Source organism: Drosophila mauritiana, chromosome 3R, assembly GCF_004382145.1.
Source record: "Drosophila mauritiana strain mau12 chromosome 3R, ASM438214v1, whole genome shotgun sequence".
NCBI lineage: Eukaryota > Metazoa > Arthropoda > Insecta > Diptera > Drosophilidae > Drosophila > Drosophila mauritiana.
This window is the reverse complement of record NC_046670.1, coordinates 28,091,237-28,113,830: the sequence shown is the minus strand read 5'-3', so window position 1 is coordinate 28,113,830 and position 22,594 is coordinate 28,091,237. Positions and strand designations below refer to the sequence as shown.

The 22,594-nt window shown below is 44.3% G+C and overlaps 2 protein-coding genes across 10 annotated transcripts in view; one reads left to right on the top strand and one right to left on the bottom strand.

The window, feature by feature from the left end:
* The window catches only part of LOC117144596 (band 4.1-like protein 4A), a 63,853-nt gene extending 50,398 nt beyond the window's left edge, over positions 1 to 13,455 (bottom strand). For all 9 annotated transcript variants that reach the window (XM_033309883.1, XM_033309884.1, XM_033309876.1 and 6 more), the window contains exon 1: positions 12,682 to 13,455. The gene's annotated coding sequence lies outside the window, so the exon portion shown is untranslated. The remainder of the gene's footprint in view (positions 1 to 12,681) is intronic.
* A 4,463-nt stretch (positions 13,456 to 17,918) lies between these two features.
* On the top strand, positions 17,919 to 22,283 carry LOC117145475 (glycine receptor subunit alpha-3). The gene is made up of 2 exons (XM_033311151.1): positions 17,919 to 19,654; positions 20,420 to 22,283. Exons 1-2 carry the CDS (start codon positions 19,549 to 19,551, stop codon positions 21,907 to 21,909), a joined length of 1,596 nt encoding a protein of 531 aa, XP_033167042.1. The 5' UTR covers positions 17,919 to 19,548; the 3' UTR covers positions 21,910 to 22,283.
* Positions 22,284 to 22,594: the final 311 nt, after the last annotated feature.

Genomic DNA, 22,594 nt, shown 5'->3' with positions numbered 1-22,594 from the left:
GAGCTGATTCGGTAGAAGAAGCTAATAAATTAATAACATTAATTCTCCATGAATTGCAGAAAGTTGGATTCAACTTAAGGAAATGGATTTCCAACAATTCCAAAATATTAACCACTGTGGAGGACACAGGGGACAATAAGGTTCTCAATATTATCGAAAATGAATGTGTTAAAACTTTAGGACTAAAATGGGAACCTCAAAATGATTTATTTAAGTTCAGCGTAAATTGTAATGATGAATCAAAAAATATAAATAAGCGCGTTGTGTTATCAACGCTAGCAAAAATATTTGATCCGTTAGGATGGTTGGCACCAGTCACGGTTTCAGGAAAACTTTTTATTCAAAAACTTTGGATAAATAAAAGTGAATGGGATCAGGAATTATCCATAGAAGATAAAAATTATTGGGAAAAATATAAAGAAAATTTATTATTGTTAGAGAATATTCGAATCCCAAGGTGGATTAATTCAAACAGTTCTTCAGTCATTCAGATTCACGGATTTGCGGACGCCTCCGAAAAAGCATATGCTGCAGTAGTCTATGCTAAAGTAGGACCTCATGTTAATATAATAGCTAGCAAAAGTAGAGTCAACCCTATAAAAAATAGGAAGACAATTCCCAAACTCGAGCTGTGTGCAGCTCACCTGCTTAGTGAATTAATCCAAAGACTAAAAGGATCAATTGACAATATAATGGAGATCTATGCTTGGAGTGATTCCACGATTACCTTAGCATGGATTAACAGTGGTCAAAGTAAGATCAAATTTATAAAAAGAAGAACGGATGACATTCGGAAATTAAAAAATACTGAATGGAATCATGTTAAGTCAGAGGATAATCCAGCAGATTTAGCATCCAGGGGAGTGGATTCTAACCAGTTGATCAACTGTGATTTTTGGTGGAAAGGTCCGAAATGGCTAGCAGACCCAAAAGAACTTTGGCCTCGGCAGCAGTCTGTAGAAGAACCTGTCTTAATAAATACGGTATTAAATGACAAAATAGATGATCCTATTTACGAATTAATAGAAAGGTATTCCAGTATAGAAAAACTTATACGTATAATAGCATACATAAATAGATTCGTGCAGATGAAAACAAGAAATAAAGCCTATTCATCAATTATTTCAGTAAAGGAGATAAGAATAGCGGAAACAGTTGTTATTAAGAAACAACAAGAATACCAGTTTAGGCAAGAGATAAAGTGCCTTAAAATCAAAAAGGAAATCAAGACAAATAATAAAATATTGTCATTGAATCCATTTTTGGACAAGGATGGGGTTCTAAGAGTTGGAGGAAGATTGCAAAATTCCAATGCAGAATTTAATGTTAAACATCCAATCATTTTAGAAAAATGCCACCTAACAAGCTTATTAATAAAAAATGCTCATAAGGAAACATTGCATGGAGGGATAAACCTAATGCGAAACTATATCCAAAGAAAGTATTGGATTTTCGGGTTGAAAAATTCGTTGAAAAAGTATTTAAGAGAATGTGTAACGTGTGCAAGGTATAAACAAAATACAGCTCAGCAAATAATGGGTAACTTGCCAAAATATAGAGTGACGATGACATTCCCGTTTCTTAATACTGGAATAGATTACGCAGGTCCTTATTATGTTAAATGTTCAAAAAATCGTGGCCAAAAAACATTTAAAGGATACGTTGCTGTATTCGTTTGCATGGCCACCAAAGCCATACACTTAGAAATGGTAAGCGATCTAACTTCAGACGCATTTTTAGCAGCACTCAGAAGATTTATTGCTAGACGGGGAAAATGTTCCAATATCTATTCAGACAACGGAACAAATTTTGTAGGAGCTGCAAGAAAATTAGATCAAGAGTTATTTAATGCAATACAAGAAAATATAACGATTGCAGCGCAGCTTGAAAAGGACAGGATTGATTGGCATTTTATTCCCCCGGCAGGACCTCACTTCGGAGGTATTTGGGAAGCTGGAGTTAAGTCAATGAAATACCATTTAAAGCGTATAATCGGCGACACTATTTTGACTTACGAAGAAATGTCAACTCTTTTATGTCAAATAGAAGCATGCTTAAATTCAAGGCCATTATACACTATAGTTAGTGAGAAGGACCAACAAGAAGTTTTAACACCAGGTCATTTTTTAATTGGAAGACCACCTTTAGAAATAGTCGAACCAATGGAAGATGAAAAAATCGGAAATTTGGATAGGTGGAGACTTATCCAAAAAATGAAGAAAGATTTCTGGGTTAAGTGGAAAAGTGAATATTTGCATACGCTCCAGCAAAGGAATAAATGGAAAAAGGAAATTCCTAATATAGAAGAAGGGCAAATAGTTTTATTAAAGGATGAGAATTGTCATCCTGCAAGATGGCCTTTAGGAAGGGTGGAAAAGGTGCATAAGGGGAATGATGATAAGGTCCGAGTGGCTAAAGTAAAGATGCAGGAAGGATATATCACTAGACCCATTACTAAAATTTGTCCCTTGGAAGGAATAAAGTCTGTTGACAAAAATGAGGCTGACCAAGAGCCAAAAAAGACGAACTAGAGCGACATCGGGAATGTCCAAGATCGGAATCATTATGGCAATGTTGTTGTTTGTGTTAAGTTGTCAAGTTTCTAGCGCATTACCTAAAGATATAGCACCAAGATATTCTATAGACAAAATAAATAAAACCTCAGCAATATATCTAGACCCGCTAGGAGATGTTGAGATTGTGAGTACTTCTTGGAATTTGGTTATCTATTATAAAATGGATCCATATTTTAAAATGTTAACAAAGGGTAATGCGCTTATACAAAGTATGAGGAAAGTTTGCGAAAGACTTCATAGCTTTGAAGAGCAATGTAGTCTAGTCTTAGATAATATGCAAAGTCAGTTATCGGAACTTGAAGAAAACAATAAATTGTTTATGATGCAGTCTAGATCTAGAAGCAAGCGTGCTCCTTTCGAATTTATGGGTTCCTTGTATCATATTTTATTTGGTATAATGGATGAAGATGATAGAGAGCAATTAGAAGAAAATATGAAGAATTTGTTAGATAACCAGAACAACCTTGATAAACTAATTCAAAAACAAACATCTGTGGTTGATTCAACTTCTAATCTATTAAAGAGAACAACAGAAGATGTTAACTCCAATTTTAGAAGTATGCAAATAAGAATTGAGAACATGACAGAAGTTCTTAAAGAAAATTATTATGTTTATAAGGAATCAATAAAATTCTTTATGATTACGAAACAGCTACACTCATTGATTGAAGAAGGCGAAAAAATTCAAGCAGGCATTATAAGCCTGTTGATTGATATTAATCACGGTAGGCTAAATACAAATATTCTCAGGTAAGGTTCCTGCGAATTCAAAAGTCCGTCTGCAATGTACTGGCTCTCAAATTGAATTGTTTGATTTGCCTCAGCAAGGAGTTTTAAGCATTGCGCCATATTGTACGGCAATAAAATTCTAGTTGCCCACCATAACATTCAGTCCGAAAGTGAAGAATTATTATCAACACCTTATATAGGAGAAGTTAGTGAAGTGCCGAAGATTATTTGGGATCCGCTGAAACTATCAATATTAAATCATACTGAGGAATTTGAACGATTGAATAATGAAATTAAATTTATGAAAGAGAACCATCAAAAATTGAAAGATTTACATTTCCATCATATTTCCGGACATGCTGGATTAATTATTGCCTTAATACTAATGATAATATTAATAATATATTTCATACGGAATGTGCTGTGCAACAAAGAATGCAAGCAATAACCTTTGCAGGTCCGTTGCCAGTACTATAAATATCAATAGTAAATAAACAATAAAATAATATAACAAATAAAAATATACAGTCCACTATATCGTTGTTTAATAGAAAATGTACTTCTACATAGAAAAAGCAAAATGTTTAAAATAAGTTAATTGAGTACAAATTGTTGAATTAAAAATAATATAAACCATAATTGTAATCCAATAAAATTAAAAGCCAGAAAAACTAGGCCCATTGAAATCTTAGTTGCAAAATAAATGAACATATATCAAATAAATACAGTCCACTACTGTTATAAATGCAACTAATATACTAATGTACATCTCAGCTTTGCTGGCCCTTTGGCAGAATGTTCACACATGAACACGAATATATTTAAAGACTTACAATTTTGGGCTCCGTTCATATCTTATGTAAATGAATCGAGAGCGATAAATTATATTTAGGATTTTGTTATCTAAGGCGACATGGGTGCATTGCTCAAAAACATGTGCACACCACATGAGTCAGTCACTTGAGATCGTTCCCCGCCTCCTAAAATAGTCCCTTAGTGGGAGACCACAGATAAGGTCCTCGCCGCTCAAGATAGGCAGATGTGCCCGAGCGTGGGACCTCGATAAGGCGGGGACTATTTACTTAGGCCTCTGCGTAGGCCATTTACTTTAAGATGCGATTCTCATGTCACCTATTTAAACCGAAGATATTTCCAAATAAAGCCAGTTTCTTACAAAAACTCAACGAGTAAAGTCTTCTTATTTGGGATTTTACACCCTTTTTGGAAAATAAACGACTGCCATTGGTGAAGTAGTATTACTACGTAATTAAATACACAATGCAGTGCTTTTGTAGTTTGAATGTTAATATCAGTATTTTCGGAAGTGAATGAATCAGAATGTGTCAGTAGAGCGCGGCATTTGGTCTAGCAAACATTTGTTTATTCAGAGCCAAATACTGGCTAAATGACAATCAATCACATTGTAATACTCTGTCAAGTCGCCCAGTCTATCGGCTTCTTTGAAGCTCCAAGTCGCCTTGGTTAGGGTATCGACTCCTCGCATTCGCCTGCCAACTGAGGGCACTCGTTCCAGTATGCTTGTCGCCAAACCGGAGCAGTTGCCTCCATGGACTCCACTTCATCCATATCCCAATGGCAGCGCCAACAAATTGCCACTCCAAAGGTGTTGGAGTCGCTGTCGCCGCCGTCATCGTCGTGCTTGTTTGCCTTTTTTTGGTTATCGCTGACACAACAATGGGTCGTAGCTGTTTTCGGTGCGGTGTGTGGGGAGAGGGGAGTGGGGAGAGGGGCGGCGGCGGGGCGTATACGTAATATTTGATTTTCTATTGCAAATGCATTGGCAATTTGCACCGCGAGTTGATTGAACTGTCAATCGCCGGCGGACATTGCGATATAGTTTCGCTAATTTTGTGCATGTCTGCATTTATGAAGGCAAATCGGCCATTTGCCTAATTAAAATGCCCCACAGTGCAATTTGGCCAAATGAGCGATGGGCCAAGAGGGGACCACAGACTGGGACAGCTTGTAATATAAATATTTAAATAGGATTTGCTTTGCGAATGGCTAATGGTTGAGCTGGAGTCCAGATACAGATGGGTGAGATGGGGGGATTGGAATGGGGATTATGTGGTCAGCACATAAGGTAAATGACATTTAATTGGCCCACACTCGCCGAGGGGCGGAAATTGACCAATTGACATACATTTTTAAAGAGGCCTGCGCAGGAAAGTAATTGCCGTTCATTGGAAACCATTTTTATTTTCGACCTCCTGCCTCGATTCCCATCGACGTTATTAAATATTCAGACTCTTGGCTTCTGCAAATTTATGATTTCTTTTAGCTCTCCTTTCCTGGCCAATAAAAATGAGAATAGCCGGCGAATGGAAATAGCATCACGTTTCACAAGACTCGGCTAACTATAAAATTACACCGAGATATCTGAGGCAAAAGGCAAACAAACAGAATCATAAAAAATGCCGCACTTTTTCTTTGGCTTGCGAAAGATTTTGCAATTTATTTCGCTGGGATTATTTTTGTATTTCAGTCGCTGTACTTTTGAGTCATGCCCGCCGATTGTGAGCGAAAAAGCCAACTTGCGCAAGAAGGCCAAAAGCAGAAGAGCCGGCGAAAAGCGGGAAAGAAACTTTTATTGCGCCAAATCTAACGGCGAGCGAAACGAACGGCCGCCCTTTGACCCCGGATCTTCGGGCGGTGAGAGGAGGGCGCGCTGGGTGTCAAGGTTAAATGTCTGACGGCACGAGCTCAACCAGAAATACGGGTCAATCGCAGATACCCGGTAGAACCGGGATGCCTCTTCCCACCTCGAATTCCTCACAGTCTCCGCCAAAAGCATTCGCTCTAATGCGTCATCATAAATCCCCTGCACAAATGAAATTTTCGTGATCGGCTGCAAATGATGGTGCAATTTATATTCATTAGGAAATGATCGGGCGATCAGTGAGAATCTTTCTTGGCCATGACTGACTGTCTAACTGTTCGCCTCTCAGATTGGCCTTTATGGCCAAATGGAAGTTGCAAGCATAAAAAACCCATAACAATTATGAAATAATCGCCGTCTTTGGGCTATGAAAGAGAACTTAAATGCCACCATCTGCAGGGGATTATCTGAAATCGCTAGTTAATAAAAATTCACGAAAGACGAATGTATTTAAGAAAGAAATATGAATAAATCGATATCCAACGAAATCCAATCTAATCTTAGATTATAAAGATCTTCTGAAATCTTCTGAAATCCAAATGCGCTTCAAAGAGTATTCTGCCTTCAACTTTCAGAATCAATTCCATGTTTATTTTAAAGACCTTTGCTTGCTAATTTAAATTTATACCGCTCGTAAAACATTTATAAACTTTGGCTGCCGTGGAACTGCTGTTCGTGGGTGGCCTGTTGAATAAATCAAATCTGTCTAGCAGATAACTGGAAACTAACTAGCTCTGGTCTTGGCCAACTGAGTTGGCCAGAATCGCGAGCCAAGAACTTAGAGCCCCGTCTGATGTGGACTGTCACTTTCTGTGTGCGATGGCTGGGCCCCTGGGACGAGGAAATCGTTAATCACTGGGGTACTAATTGATTTTTCAAGTGCATTCGAGACACGTTCTGCCGCTTTTCCCGCTCAAATTAGAGGTGCTTTACACTCTTATTTTCGCCCCCAGCGAAAGTGGCGGTCCGAATGTTCTGGGAATTTTCTACTCCAAAATCCAGCCAGCTAATGAGCTTTTGAGCAGCTGGGAAGCTATCGATCAGACGACGTCGTCTTCTTTTTGCGAGCGAGTTTGTGGGTTAAGGGGTCGATTTAGCAGCGGAAGGCATTTCTCAAGTTGAATTAGCCCGATGAGTGGTCTTTGTTCTAAACACAATCATTAGTATATTACCCAAGATGAAGCGTGACTCGGGGCCATTTAAGACTCGATTTTCGGCTATTTCGCTTTACGACCCCTCCTCTGTGGTTTCCGATTCCCTTTCTTCTTTGGGCCTTCACCAACTCCTAACTAGCCGAAGTTTTCCCTCTGGAGCCGCAGCATAATTTAACAGGAAATCGTTAGCGAGCGGCGTGTTTAAAATAGTTGGCTCCACCTCCGATGCTCCAATGCTCCAATGCTCCGATGATCCGGCTGCATTTCTGCCGCAGACACGATGGCATTTAAATGAAACGCTGCCAGAATTAGAACTGTAAACAGCATGTGTTGAAATGCCTAATTGATTGACTTGACTCAGCGGCACCTGACTGGCGGGGCAGGGTGAGGAGCGGGGAAAACTGGCTGCGACTGGGAGCTGGGAAAATTATGGCATTGGCATTCGGCGGCATCTGATGGATTGCCAAAGACGATTGATCAATGGCCGAGTGCGAGTGCAACTCTCAGGTTGATTAGCCTCTGCTTCGCGGAAGAATGCAATTAAGACACTTTAATGATGCGCAGTTATTAAATCAATTCTCCCCAGCCTCCGTTCGCAATTTATTACACAACCACTTCTTTGGTCGCATCCATGGCTTTGCATAGAGCTCGGAGTGCGGCGGACAACGGCTCCTCCAATTACGGCCAACTGGAGACAATGGCCCGCAAAGCATTCTAACACCAATCTCCGAGCGGCTTCAATGGCTTTCTGGCACTCCAGCCAACTTTCCAATTGGCAATAAAGCATGCGAAACCAATAGCAATACCTCTTTTTCTTTGGTTTTTGGTTTTGCGAATTTCTTTTTAATTTTCTTTGTTATTTGTTGACCACTAACTGTTGATTACCAGGCCGAGATACTGGCCTTTTCACGCGCCCTCCAACCGCAGAGCAGCAGACACAATGGAGCATTGGAGGCGTTGGTAGAATGCCCAAAAAAGGTATCGGCATTTTGGCCACAAAAACAGACTCCGCTGCAGTTTTCTGCACTTGAGCGCCTAACGGTAGTTCCAGCTAACGAGCTAACGTAAATTAAGATCGCTTGTTCTGTTCTTTTTCCAGCTCCAGCTTCAGCTTTTCTCGGGTTTCTCGCTTTTCTTCTGGCAGCATCTTTCGTGGAATAAAAACCAAATGTGTTCGGCAGCAAAAAATAACCCAGAAGTAAACAAAAGATTCAGCCAGAAACAACACAGCACTGGAGCTGGGTGGGGGTGGGGATGGTGCTCCTCTCGTTTCGCTCCCATTTTCCCAAAAACGGAATGGCCAGGAGAAGACTTCAGACTTCACTCAACGCCAACGCACCATGTACATACTTAGATCTGGATGCAGATCCCCCGACCCAGTTTGCCGTCGTCCCCAGATAGACACGCATTCGTGAGATACACGGTCTCGAACTCATTTGCATGTGGGCAGTGGGTCAGTGACTGGCGGGAAATCCATCTAGCTATCTATCAGTCAACTGAGATTCTGATGCCTCGGTGGGCAGTTGGTAAACTACTCGTTGGATAGTTATGGTCTTTGTCTAGTCACCACGCACTATCCCCCTCCATCGCTCCACCTCTCCTTCATCGATCTCGGGCAAGGAAAATCGCATTTTCCTCAATCCAACCCACTTTGGTTTTTCTCCTTCGCTGGCTTTTACAAAAGTCTTCATCGGCCGCAGCTGTAATAAAGAACTACATACCGTATACAAATCGATTTCACCCAGTTCTCTGGTCTTTTTTCCGTGGATTCTTACATGCAGCACATATTTTCTTTTATGGCCATCCGTTTTTTGTTGCTCTCTAGCCGGAGAAACCATAAAAAACGATTGCCCCCGTGGATGCAAGGAAATATACCTTATAGAGAGCCCAACCCAACTGAAATCCAAGCTAGAATTTCGGCCTGTCCAGGTGATTGCGTGCAACATGCGCTCGGTTGTCATAAAAGTTGCCACTTTATGACTTACTTATGTGCAGGAAAACCCAACTAGCCAAGGGTAAGGAACTCACAACTCCAAGACTCCGCCATCTCACGGCGGAAATAGACCTAATGATCAATTAGCTCGAACCGCGCTGCTGTTAGCTTCCGACTTGTCCACTGGGAGCGTCCAATTCCTGGACGATGGATGGATCTGCAGCTCGGCGAGCGGTGGGCTAATGCGCAACTATGCGTCACTGCAATTAACCCAAAGCTCTAATTGGGGATGGTTAGCTGGGCATAAAATGTGTATTTTAAGGCCCATTACGGATGGCTTCCTGTCGCACAAGCTGGCCTCAGTGCGACTCGCCAATAGAAAATCAAATAGAAGCCGGAGCAGTTGGAGCTGTCAGAAGTGGCCGTCGCGCCGTATGATGATTGCGCAAGCGACACATAAGCGGACTCCAACTCCCAGATCTCAGATCCCAGATCGCAGCTCTCGGATCTCGAGTCTCGGTTCTCTGGGATCCCAGAACACAGAACGGAGCAACCAGGTCCCCGAGCAACTCAAGCTGCAGCAGCAGTAACTGCTTTAATTGGAAATTGTTGCAGCAGAGGCATCCGCAGCAGCACCGTCAAGTGTTCCAGTTACGTGGCTGTCGTTTGCTTTCAATCTTTTGGCGCTCCGGCGCTGGCAATTGCATCACGCAAACTGAAGAAGTGAGCCGAGCTGCCAACGGGTTTGGCTTTGGGCCACCATCTATCTCTGCCCCCGCCCCTGGCTACTTTCTAAAGCCTTTTCTCGCCGCGCCAGCATGTAGCTAAGACTACACTGGCATAAAAGTCTGGTGGTGCAGATTTGGGCAACTCAAGTGCTTGCTGCAGTTGCGTTGCAACCACTATTGCATCATAAGCTGAGTTACAGAACTTTCTTTAGTAACATTCTAGTTCTGCGATCTAGTTCACTGATGCTTTTCCTCGAGTGTACAGCATCAACTTCTCATCTCTTCGCAGCCTGGTTCACTTGGTTACTGTGCGCAGTTTTCCCCCCGGTTTCCTTTTTGTTTTCCCCGTTTTTCCGTTTTTCGTTTTTGTCTTTTTTGTTTAGCGCCCAGGTAACTGTTCGCAACTCCAACAACCTCGAGCTGCAGTTGGGAAACTGGTGCAAGCTTTTCTGCTGCGCTTCAGCCTGCTGCAAGTTTGCAGTTAGTTCTACTGTTGCGTTGTCCCCGCCGTCGAAGTTGTCGTCGTTGTTTCTTTGGGCTTTGATTTTGCTGCTATGTATGACATTACTCGTTCACTTTTTTCCCATTTTCTTTTCGCCTTGGAAATTGGAAATTAACGTGCAACAACTGGGCTATAGAAGCCGAACTGAACAACCGAACAACAACTGCACGGGCAACGTGAACGAACAGCCCTTTGTTCTTAAAGTTTTACAGAAATTAATTAAGTGGCTCTGCTGCGAGCAGGGGATTTATAGAGATTGTTAGGAAAGTTGCTGCTGCTTTCGCAGTGGCTGCCACTTTGGGTTGCTCGCTAGTCTTGTGTCACATGAGCCAAAAGTCTATAAATTTGCAAGAGCCATAAAATTAGCTCGTAAAGTTTTGTTTTTAGTACAGCCCCCCCTCCCCCCGTGTGTGTGTGTGTGTGTGTCCACATTTATAATGTCACTAATTAAAAAAGCGGATCCCAAGACCTGAAGTAATTTGGTCGAGCATTATTTTATTGCTGCAGATGGGCAGATGGGAATCAGTCGAGTGGATTTACGACCCTGGCCAGTGATTAGTGGTATGAGGAACGGGTGGCAAACCTTTAATGTGCCATGTATTCCCGCTTAATGTGACACTCGAAACGAGTGGCTTCCCCCTTTTTGATTTTCAATACACCCCAATCAATTCCCCGTTTTGGGCACCGCTTATGGCCATCAAAGAGTCATTTATAACCGAAACAGTTTTGTCAAATTTCGACGGATGGCCAATCCCTGCCTGCTAACCGGCGAACCCGCTGACAGCTGCCGCTCATCACTGATGGATGGATGGGCGTTTTGCAGCTTTGGTTAGAAGAATACCGCGACTCGTGGCCTGGCTTTGCCGGCGATTAGAGGCGCTGAAAGGGTTAACCAGGCGATTTGGGATGGGGTGTAGGGATTGGGGGGGCTTTTATCAGCAATCTGTCAGTGTGGCGAACATCATCATCGCCATCCGCATTTGCGGCAGCTTCAAAGGCGGCGGCGACATCTTCTGACTGACTGCGTGGTCGGTGTTTGACGTTGAATTTACAAATTACAGCTAATTAAAAGTTGATGGGTCTGCGTGAGTGAAATCAAGCGGCGGAGGCTTCTTCCCCGGCGCTGATAAGCAAATGAGGAAGTCAGGAAAATTCGTTGAAAATTTGTATTTACTTTGTGCTCACTTTTTACCCCACTCTGCCTACTTGCGCAAGTCATCCGAGTGTTCTGGTTGTCTGGCTGATGTTTATCTGGGGAAACTATGATGGGGCATCCGTTGCACAACATTGTTGGACAGGAAATGTTTTTCCCTCGGAAAGAATTCGCATGCGAAATTCGGCCGGTGTGACAGAGCTGCACTTATGTAGCTTATAACCATGCCATCAAATCATAGCCAGTCATATCCTAAACTAATAAAAAAAATCTCTCAAAAATAAAAAAGCAATTTGAGAGCATCGGAAGAAGTTTGCAATAATAATTGCGCAAACATTTGCCATGGCAACTGCTGAGATTTCTCCATGGCAAGAATTTCATTTTGCCCGCTCAAAAAAGATGGAAAAAGTAAATGCGCCAAATGAAAACATTTCCATGCCGATTTGTGTGGGAAAGAGCAGCGAAAATGATTATGCCAACGATGATGACGTTGACAACGACAACACAACGCAACACAGAAGCAGCAGCAGCGGCAGCAGCAGCATCAGCAGTAAATGTTGCTGTTGCAAGAACCACAATTGCGGAATTGACTTGTCCACACCAGGAGAAAATACTCGAGTGGATAATTGTGAGCTCTGGTCGGGGATTGTCAGTGCTTAACAAACAATGAACCCTGTGACTAAGTTAGGAATATAATATGCAGTAAACTGTTTGAGTGCCTATCGATTTCTTTCAGTGCATACCCGCCACAGAACTCTTGCATGTCAGGCACAAATAGCAAAAGAAGTCAGACAGTTAGGTTATCGCCATCGCAGCTTCATAATTAAATATTGTCAGCACGGAGGACGCTGCCTTGTTGCGGCCTGATGATGCAGATGCAGATGATGCAGATGTGGCAGATGATTCAATTCCTGCTGCCGCGAACGCATGCAACTTGATGGCCGCGAACAGGAAGTGCGAAAACTATTAGTGGCACTTATTTATTCATTAGAGCCAGTTAGAGACACCCAGCTAGCTGTGCTCCAATTATGCAGATCGTTGCGGCTGGAAGCCCCACAGCTGGGCAGCGATGCGATAATGACTAAGATGAGGATGCATCAGGATGCAGGCACACGCTGCTCATTTCGCTATTTACACATTTGCATAATGACGGCGCGATGTCATTGCACTTCGGCTGGTTCAATGTGCGTGATGAGTTGAGTTATGGACGGCGTACCCCCGCTTACCTGCTTCAGATATCTTTATGTGGGGCTGCGAGGAGCACGGTTTGGGGCAATCACTGGCTTATCAGCACACACAAATCAGAGCGGATCCCGAAATGCTCATAGGACGAAGACACTTTTATGGCTAGATGTTGATTGTATGCAAAGATGATATTTTAAGTGGGGAGCGCTCGGTTCGGTTTTATTTTATTCCTCCGGCTTGCGCCACATGGGAGCTTTTTCCGAAGAACTGCGGCTCCCGCTCCCGCTGCTGCTCCTCCTCCAAAACACACACACTCTCACCAAGAACGAACACACACACGCCGGGCAATAATAAAAGCGTAAATGCTTATTTATTTGCAAGTCGTTCGCGAAATGCGCTCTTTTATAATTTATGAAGACCGCGCACACGACGTCGACAAGCTCGAGAAATGCGAAATGCTAAATCGAAAACCCGGCAACAAAAAAAACCGAAATTGGACTTTTTATTTGATATATTCTCCGTTTATGGTCGTTTTTGGAATCGGTCAGCGAGACGACCCTCATAAAAAGCAGGGCGCTCAAGTCACAGAACCTGATGATTGTCCGGGCTCAGAGGTCAGAGTTTGCGGAGCAACTGCAGTCCATCAATCACAAGTGCCGAATGCAGGCCGCCGAGTTTGCAGTTGGCCAACCGATCAAGCGGACCAAACCGACCGATTAGTCCGAAAGCAGCCGAAACCGAAGCCCAAACTCGATGCGAATTCCGATCCGAACGAAAACCCAGTAGTTCCGCTGCAGCGTGCGTTACGTGCGACGGTCCAACAGCAACTGCCCGAGCATCGACTTGGAGCCGCCTGGCTGAGCTCCCGGGTGGAACCTGTTTCTGGGGTGGACCGCGAGTGTGGATGGTGTTGCGGCTCCGGAGTGGAGCAGGCGGCACTTTTGGCGCCAACTTTGGAGAGTTTCGAATGCCGGCTGGCAAAGAGAGAGCCATGGAGAGTTGGCCGGAGAGAGCGCCAGCACGTGGTGTGGCGCTAAGTGCGGCTTAAGACTTGTATTGCAGGAATGATTCCAGATAAAAATGTACGGAAATAAAGTAAAAGATAAAAAACGAAAGTAAATTAGCTTTGTAACATAAAAACAAAATAATATATAAACAATTTTTAAAATGCAGTAACTCATGTCTCCGCACTTCTAAATATATTGATTCTTATCTTACTACATCCTGACCAATATTGTTTGCACATATATACACTTACAGTAACTACTATTTATACTATATTTACGAATGACTGTAGCAAAACAAACCGCGACATGTGTGTAGAGTTGGAGAGCGCATGCGCACAGCGAGAGCACAAACTCCGGGGGAAAACCACTCCAGAGAAGGAGACTCGAGTGCCGGCGACGAAAATAAATGCTACGGAATTGACAGGGGCGGCAGTCGGATTTGGATGAGTTCCTCTGGGGGGAGATGCTCCAGACTGCGGAGGGGGTGCTGGGACTACGACTGGGGTTAGTCAGCATCTGCTTTGTATCTTGCACGCCGAGTGATAGCTAAAGATACATGCCCTCATCTCGCGGCCCTAAGTGCGCTTGTAGCTGTCTATCAGCCAGAAATCACCCCATAGAACGTCGATGATCCGGCAAAGGAAGCCCGACGATCCGCGGGGAAGAGTACTGCTTCCTCGCCAGCAATTTGCAAACCGCAAGTGGCCGAGACACATCGGAATTCGCTGTCCTCCAGCTGAAGAACCTCCTCCGGCAACTGAAATCGACAAAGTACACACCCCCTGCCTATCGATCAGTGGTCATCGGCTGTGGAATTTCCTCGGAAATATTTATCTACGCTAATTTCCCTGCTAAACTTGGGCAAGTGCCGGGAAACCGCATCATGGGCTCGCTAGCAATTTTCGCCGCTCGCGTGCCAGCTTGTTGCAAAATTGCTGCATTGCAACAGTGCAACAGAGCAACAGTCCAGCGTGGCAGCATTGCAGCATCGCAAAACGCCTTTAACTCCGACTTCCCATAGAAAAGTTCGTTTCGGCTGTCCACTTTTGTCCAAGGGTCCGGAGATGCCTCCTCTTTGTGGCTCTGTGGCGTTTGGTTTATGGTTTATGCGCCGCCGTTTTTGGTCTATTAAAATGATTGCAGTATTTACGTAGCGCTCTTCAGCCATAATTTGTATTTGCTATGCTCATCATCATCATCATCATTGGGCAGGGGCCACTCGAAGGCGAAGGCGAAGGCACATCCTCCTCCTCTGCGGTTTTTCCCCCTCCCCTTCCCCTGCACAGAGGAATGCCCCCGGCATTTGACCCTTCCCCAAAGTCTAAGCTCTTCTATTGCCATTGTTTATCTGCAACGAGCCAGGCCCAAAAACCAGTCCCTGGCATCGGGTTTCCTTCCCAGTCTCAGCGGATTGTGCGTTCATATTTCTGGCCTTATCGCCCCTGGCGTCACAGTGCCGTATTTACCACGATTATTGATCGCTTAATACGAGTTTGCCGCTCTGCGTGTTTATTTGTGCAGCTTAGAGATACTGGGCCCATGTTTTCTGCATAAATATTTGTCGCATCGTGATCAATTACAGCTGACTGGGTTGCCTGAGTCGCAGCTACAAACAGAGTCGTTGACTCAGCGAGAAAGTTGGGTTTGGAATTAAACTAATAATTGTATGTCAGGCCGGGCTTACAACTTTCAGTTTCGCGGGGCGAGTGACTGAGTGTGTGACTGACTGGCTGACTGGCTGACTTCATTCAAGTGCCAGTTTTCGATCATTGCAGACATTAATGCACATTCTCAGGCTAAAAAAAAACGAAGCGAAGAAGAAGCTGGGGGATTTCAAAGTCAATCGACACGCCCACCGAGGACATTGAACTGGGGGCTTCGTAATAAAGTGTGCACTGAAAGAAAAATAAGAGCTACAACTTGGTAATGATCATGAAAATAAGACACTGACTGGAAAGGCCCCAAAATAATGCTACTGATTATGGCTGATAATCGATCACTTTTGCATTAGTCAATTTACCTGCTTTAAGATCCTTGAGATCTTTCGGTGCAGCATTAAATAACCAGTTTAGTGTGGCAAATTTTTTGTTCGAACTTCCGCTTAGCAGGAACGCAGCCAATTTTGACAGATTACAAGGCAGCGAGTCGGCCCGAAGGCATCTTTTTGGCTTTTGGGTCTTGGGTTTTTGGCTTTTTGGGTTTTGGTAAGCCACCAACCGAGCGGAGTGGTAAGAAAGTAAGAAAGAACCCTAATCAATGGCCTCAGTGCAGGCGAGGCGATGCCATTGAACCACTGAGTCCGGGAATTGGCCCGAAATGCAAACTGGCTCACTGAAATGGCCAACAGCAGCCGAATCGCCGCCCTGCTGCTTTCAATTACGTGTGCTGGCTACCAAAAAATTGCAAAATTCAAGCAGAGCCAACAAATTTATGGCCAGAACCGAACGCAAACAGAACCGTTCAAGATATGCATTTAAAAACACAATGTCCGCAGACGCTTGCCAACGATTAAGCACCGCAAATCAAAAGCCAGGCAAAAGTGCAAAAGGAAACCACGAGGAAACCCCCGAGGAAAACCCCGGGGACCAAACCCGCAAATGACAAATGTTTGCACTGGGAGTTTTGCTTGAAATGCAACAAGAAAAGCGCCAAAAAAATGTGAAAAGCCACAACCGGGCGAAAACAGCCATAAAGTGTTGAGTGCTGGCGGAAATCACTTGAAACCGAAAATAAATCAAAGGAAACCATAATGGAGCACCAGCAGAAACAAAGGGGCAAGGCCAGAATCGAAAAGGAAAAGCGGAAAATGGAAAATAGAAAATAGAAAATAGCGCTGCCAGCATCCGCCGCCAACTCACAAAAAGCGATAAAGGCAGCGAGAATCTGCACAAATAATGAAATAAAATAAAATAGAGTAGAGCAAAATCGCCAGCTGAAACAGTAGTAAAAAGCCGAGCAGCAGTAATAAACGAGGTCCGGGAATCAAAAGCATCATCTCGAACCAACCCCACATCCCAGATCTGAGCACCCGGCGTCCTTGTGAGTCGGCGACTCGTGTGATTTATGTCCCATTGTCCGGTGATGTCAACCTGGCCAACCGTCTGCGGCCAGTCTGGCCAGCCTTAATTGTCCGGCGGCCGGCCACGCCCCCCTGAAGCGCCAGCCCTCCGCGGACATATACCGCAATTACAGAGGCGACGACTATTACTCACCTCTTTATGTGGGGCTTCTCGTCCAGAAGATTGGATGCAATAAAACAAGGAGCGCGATAAGGTGTGATATCTGCGGCGGAATGCAGCTCGGTTTCTGCGAAAGCCATCGAAAACGTGGAATCCAATGCCGCACCTTTGATTTTTTAATTAAGTGAACACGTAATGATAGAAAGGTGTCATCAAAATCAAGATTGATTGTAATTGTGCGCAAATCAATCAAAGAACACATTTCTGAAGTGCGTTTAATGGCTGAGATATCAATAATACTCCTGATACAAGTACATATTGATCTGAAGATAGGAACTTATCAACTTGTAGATATTACAGAATAATATTCCTTATAGATTACCTCATGGCACCGTTTATTTGCCCTCGATTACGGGTCATAATTAGAGGGCACTCCTCGTCGGGCTTAATCTTCCGGCTGTTCAGAAACGCTCGATTGCCATTTAAAGGATTATAATTTCAGCACTGCCGAAACTAAAAACTTCAGACGCAAACTTTGCAGACAGTTTTTGTGCCATTTAAACTCCCTTTGGGCTCCGTTCGGTTCAGTTTGGTTCGGTTCAGAGTCAGATTCAGATGCGGATTCGGATTCGGATTCAGACTGTTTTCAGAGCAAGGTGCAGTAGCAGGAGCAGGAGCTGGAGCTGGGAAAAAAGGGATTCGTCCGTCCGTTTAGTTTTTATTCGGCAGTGCGGCATTTGAATTCAAATGTGCTCTTAAATCGGCTTAGTTTTGCGAGCAGCTTTTATGTTCCCGGCGGCTTAAATTAATGCGCCAGCAGGGACTTCGTGCAAACAAAATAAAACGAAAGCACTAAAATAAAATATGAAAGCGGGGAGTGTGGAATATTTACCGGGCTTGAGAACACACGGGCAAGGTGATTAAACGGATTTTCAGCGTTTATATGGCCGGTGAGTGATTTAATTGATTTCAAGTTGCACGACTACTGCAGTTCGCCCCTGCCCCAAAGCCCCCTTCCCAACACTGGGCAGCCAAGCAATGGCTCTATCTAATCAGCCCACTTTCACGCCCACTTTCGGTCGGAATCACTGCTCTAAGTGTTGTGAAAATGAGATTGTAAACATTTTTAATTTGCCTTGTTAGTGCTCAACAATACCCTCACCACTATCAGCTATGACCGAAGTTATAGTCGGCATGGAGAATAAATTGTAGTAAAATATGTACTGATTACAAAGGTCATCTGCTGCAATAAAAACCAATCTTTATTGCTCAATCATATGCGCAGTTTATAATAAGCAACATTATTACATGGTTCAATGGGTCAAGTTCTGTACTACAAAATGAAAGAAAAAGTAATCAGCATGCATGTTGTCCAAAAACCAAAAGGGTAATATTGTTGTTGATAATTATATTGTAGTAGTAATTCCAGATAATCAGTATTATCATTACAAACAGTAGGAGTGCTTAGATTGATCGGCAAATGTTGTAAATTAATTTTTCGCCCCTCAACTGGCGGGGTAAACACTCGATATAGCCATCCATTTAGCAGCTAAAGAGACCAATCTGCTGCGATTTCGCAGCCATCTACGATGTTGCAGGCCTGCTCCGCGTGCCACGTGCCTCCCTGCTCGTGATTCAGGAATCAGCCGACTGCATTAGCGGGCAAACGGACCTGGTGCTGGTGGAGTGAGGTGCGGATGCCACAAGAGTCGCAGCCATGCGTAATGCACTCCGGCGTAGTTTCGTTTCGAAGCCATAAATTTTTATGGGCCGCATGCAGCAAACAGCGGGAGGCGGTCCTGTTCTTGGTAAAAGTGGGCGAACGGCTGATTAAAGTGAAGAGCCAGCAGATGGGGGGCTGGAGAACTGCGCCCTCCTCCCTGGATTCAAATGGTCCAAGATGCGCTGCGCAGTTCTAAGATCTTTCAACTGCGTTTTGCTTTGCTTTTGTACGCCAGTCTGTTACCACCCAGATTTTTCGAGTGACCACAGACCGAAAAGTACTCGTTGGCTAACCGCCGGCTAATCATATCACATCTAGCCAAATTGCAGAAATACTTTTGCCAAAAATAAACCGCCAGCGAAGCGCTTCTGACAATGGGTCATCATCAATTATGCGATCGCTTCGGTTAACTGAAGTGCGACAGCGTATATCTCTATATCTCCATATCTCCAGAGGAGCCGACCGCCGTTTTTGGCCGGGCACTTAATCAAGAGTCCGGAGACATGAGCAAACATTTTGGCCACCCTCTCCGGCGGAATGATAACCGCAATTAACGGCATTACACGGCAGGTGGGGGAAAAGCCGGCCACTTACAGGCGATTTTGGCCAGCGGCGATAAGGCGCGCTGGCGTCCAACAATAATTGGCCCGAACAAGCTGTCATGAGTGGCGAGGAATTAAAAGCCGCTCGCAATTAAAATAAATAAGTTAGTAATAGATATTACGTAGAACGAAGCGCTGCTCCGAAGAGCGCGAACCCGAACCAACCCATCCGACTTCCGATACTCCGATATTCCGCTACTGGCGGACTGGACAGGCGTTTCGCCAACTCGCTGCCAAAAAGCCACAAGTTAAATAGTTAGTTAGTTGATCGAGAAAGGGCCAAGCGGATGGCCGTGAAAACGCAGCGCGCGAAAAAGAAAATAGAAAATCGTCGCGAAATCGTCGCACTCCTGGAAACTTACTTACTTGAGTCCCGTGATTCGAAAAACAACGAGGTATGACGAACCGGAGAATGGATACACTTGGGATTTTCGTACTCATCAGCTACTTGGGATTATCAAGTGCGGCCGGAGTTCATCTGAGCGATCTTCAGCAGAATCTGGGTAGGTTGACAGGAGTATCTACGACTGATCAAACGCAATTTCCCGGATACGAAAAATGGGAAAAATTGGAAATTTAATTATCTTATCTTTTAGCTTTGCATATTTTTTGTAATAAGTATTCAAGTTTCTAAACGTGGTGGCATTTTAAAAACTAATATTTAAACTGAAGTTGTAGACAACGTTATCACAATATTAACCATTTTATCATTTCTTACCGAGCTTACAATCATGTGACAAAGTTTAATTTCCTCATGCTCCCAGAATTAAATTGATTTCACAATTTAAACAGCAGTTCATAAGTTTAGAGAAATATGGATTTATTATTTTCAGGAAGGAAGGAACGATACTTAGATAATTTTGGAAAAAATATTCAAAAATTTAAGGAAGAACATCTACCAAAATTAGCATATTTCCAACAATTTTTATTATTTTTGGTCAGGATTCTTGGAAATTCCAGTTTTAAGCAATGTTGTACCCTTTTTTAGCTTATCGCAATTAGACCATATTTATTTTTAGTTCGTCTAGATTATTGTGAATACTAAGACAAATTATCTGCACTTAAAAATCGTATCAATCAAATTGCAGTCACCATTTGAACTGCTCGTGCCCTCTGCGAAAAAGATTCTGATTTCACAATATCTTGTTCTAAAGAATTAAAGTTCAGTAGAGGGTAATTATTTAAATTATCCGATTTATTTATGAAGAAATAGAGTGTTACCATTTATTTATTAATTTCACAATGTCAAATATAACTTTGTTTTTTAGCCGCCAATGGATCGGTGGTGCTGTCGCCTTTGAACACCACGGATGCGTTCAGTGTGTCCATCAACCTGTCGCAATCCACTGTGAACAATTGTCCTTCACTGGAAAACGCAGAGTCCATGGCGCAGATGGAGCTTCTGACGAGACTAACCGCCGGCTGTCGCTATGACAGGATGGTTCCACCCGTGGTCCACAACAAAGATGGCGAGGAGGTGCCCATGGACATATATGCCCGGTTCTACATATATGTGATGAAGAACCTGGACTCGAGTGACCTGCAGTTTACGGTGCAGGGTCTGCTGCAGTTGCGCTACTTGGACCCGCGCCTGGCCTTCTCCAGCTATCTGCCCAACCGCAGGCAGCCCATAATGGGGGAGTCGGAGCTGAAGAAGATGCTCTGGGTGCCACATATATTCCTGACCAACGAACAGGCCTCCACTGTCCTGGGCACCAGCGCCAAGGACGAGCTGACCAGCATTTATCCGAATGGCACGGTTCTGACTTCCACGCGGCTGCAGGCCACGCTGTACTGCTGGATGAACTTCCAGAAGTTTCCGTTTGATGAGCAGAAGTGCAAGACCACATTGGAAAGTTGGATGTACAACACCACGCTGGTGCAACTCCACTGGGAGACCGATAACCCAGTGAGCTTCGACAAGCAACTGCAGCTGACGGAATACAACCTGATTGGGTCGCTGTACAACGAGTCCATCCGGGTGTCCAACGAATCCTACATGTCCCATGGCTCCTTGGAGGGCAACTACAGCATCATTAGCTTCACCGTCCTGCTGACTCGAGAGGTGGGCTACTACGTGATCGACTACTTTCTGCCCTCGATCATGATAGTCACCATTTCGTGGGTGTCCTTCTGGCTGCAGGCGGATCAAACCCCCGCCAGGACTACTCTGGGCTGCACCACGCTGCTCTCCTTCATCACTCTGTCCTTGTCCCAGGAGAACAATCTGATGAAGGTGAGCTACGTGACCATGTCGGAGGTGTGGTTCCTGGTCTGCACCATCTTCATTTTCGGCAGCCTGGTGGAGTTCGCCTTTGTCAACACCATCTGGAGGCGAAACAACGATCTGCAACTCAAGAAGAGAACCACCAAGTATATAGTCAAGTCCACATTTGTGCCACATCTGAAGAAACATCGGCGGCATGGATATAAAAGGACCGATAGCACCATGAGCACCATGAGCACCACCAGCATGGACAAGACCTGCGGTCCCAACAACACCGTGATCACCATAGAGACCCCCATCATTATAGGAGGCAGTCTCAGTCGCGAGGACTCGGCCATTAGCTTGGACGAGCAGGACGAGACTTCTACCTCGGAGTCCAGCGATTCGTCGAAGGTGAAGCCCGCGCAGACCTTCGCCACCATGACGCCCAAGGAGGTGTCCCTGTGGATCGACCGCAAGATGCGGTTCGTCTTCCCTCTGTCCTTCATCGTGTTCAACGCCTTGTTTTGGACCCTGGTCTACTGCCTTTGAGGCGTTCGTCAGGGAAAGAGAGCCATTCTGTGATCCTGGAGCATCCTCACCCTTGCCTCACTAGCCTTAGTTTCCAAAGGTACGAAGACACTTGCTTAACGTTCGGCCGACTGACTAAATCTTCTCGCGAGGACACTAATCTTGTCAAAACCCCACCCATGCTATGGCAATAAATGTTTTCAGGCTCTGCAATGCGAAAATGGTGTAATTATTCCCCAGTCGGCCGAATCTTGAGCAAGTGTCGCGCACCCACAAATCCCCGCCAGGTGATGGGGAGATCCCTCCTCTCCGGGGCAGTACGTGTTATGTAGTCTGTATTTGTTTCTAATAAATTATACGTTTTGATACAACACCTCCCCCGACTGAGCACGTACGGATCTGATAAATACGTTCCTATTAGCAGCGGGCAGGGGCCATAAAACCCGGGCGATGATGGGGCAGTCAGCTATATTTGTATCAATGAAAAAATCATAATGCCAGCACGCCCCACTGCAGTCAGCTCGATTCCCAATTAATTGCCCGTGATGATGGGACTGCTGAAGAGTCTAGCGGTTGCTGCTCCTCCAGAGGATCTGCCGCCGCTTTCGTTGCACCATCGAGTTCACTTGATAAATTAACGGCTCATGCAACACGTAAATTGATTTTAAATTGCCTTATAAATGAACTCCAATTCGCCGGGCAATAA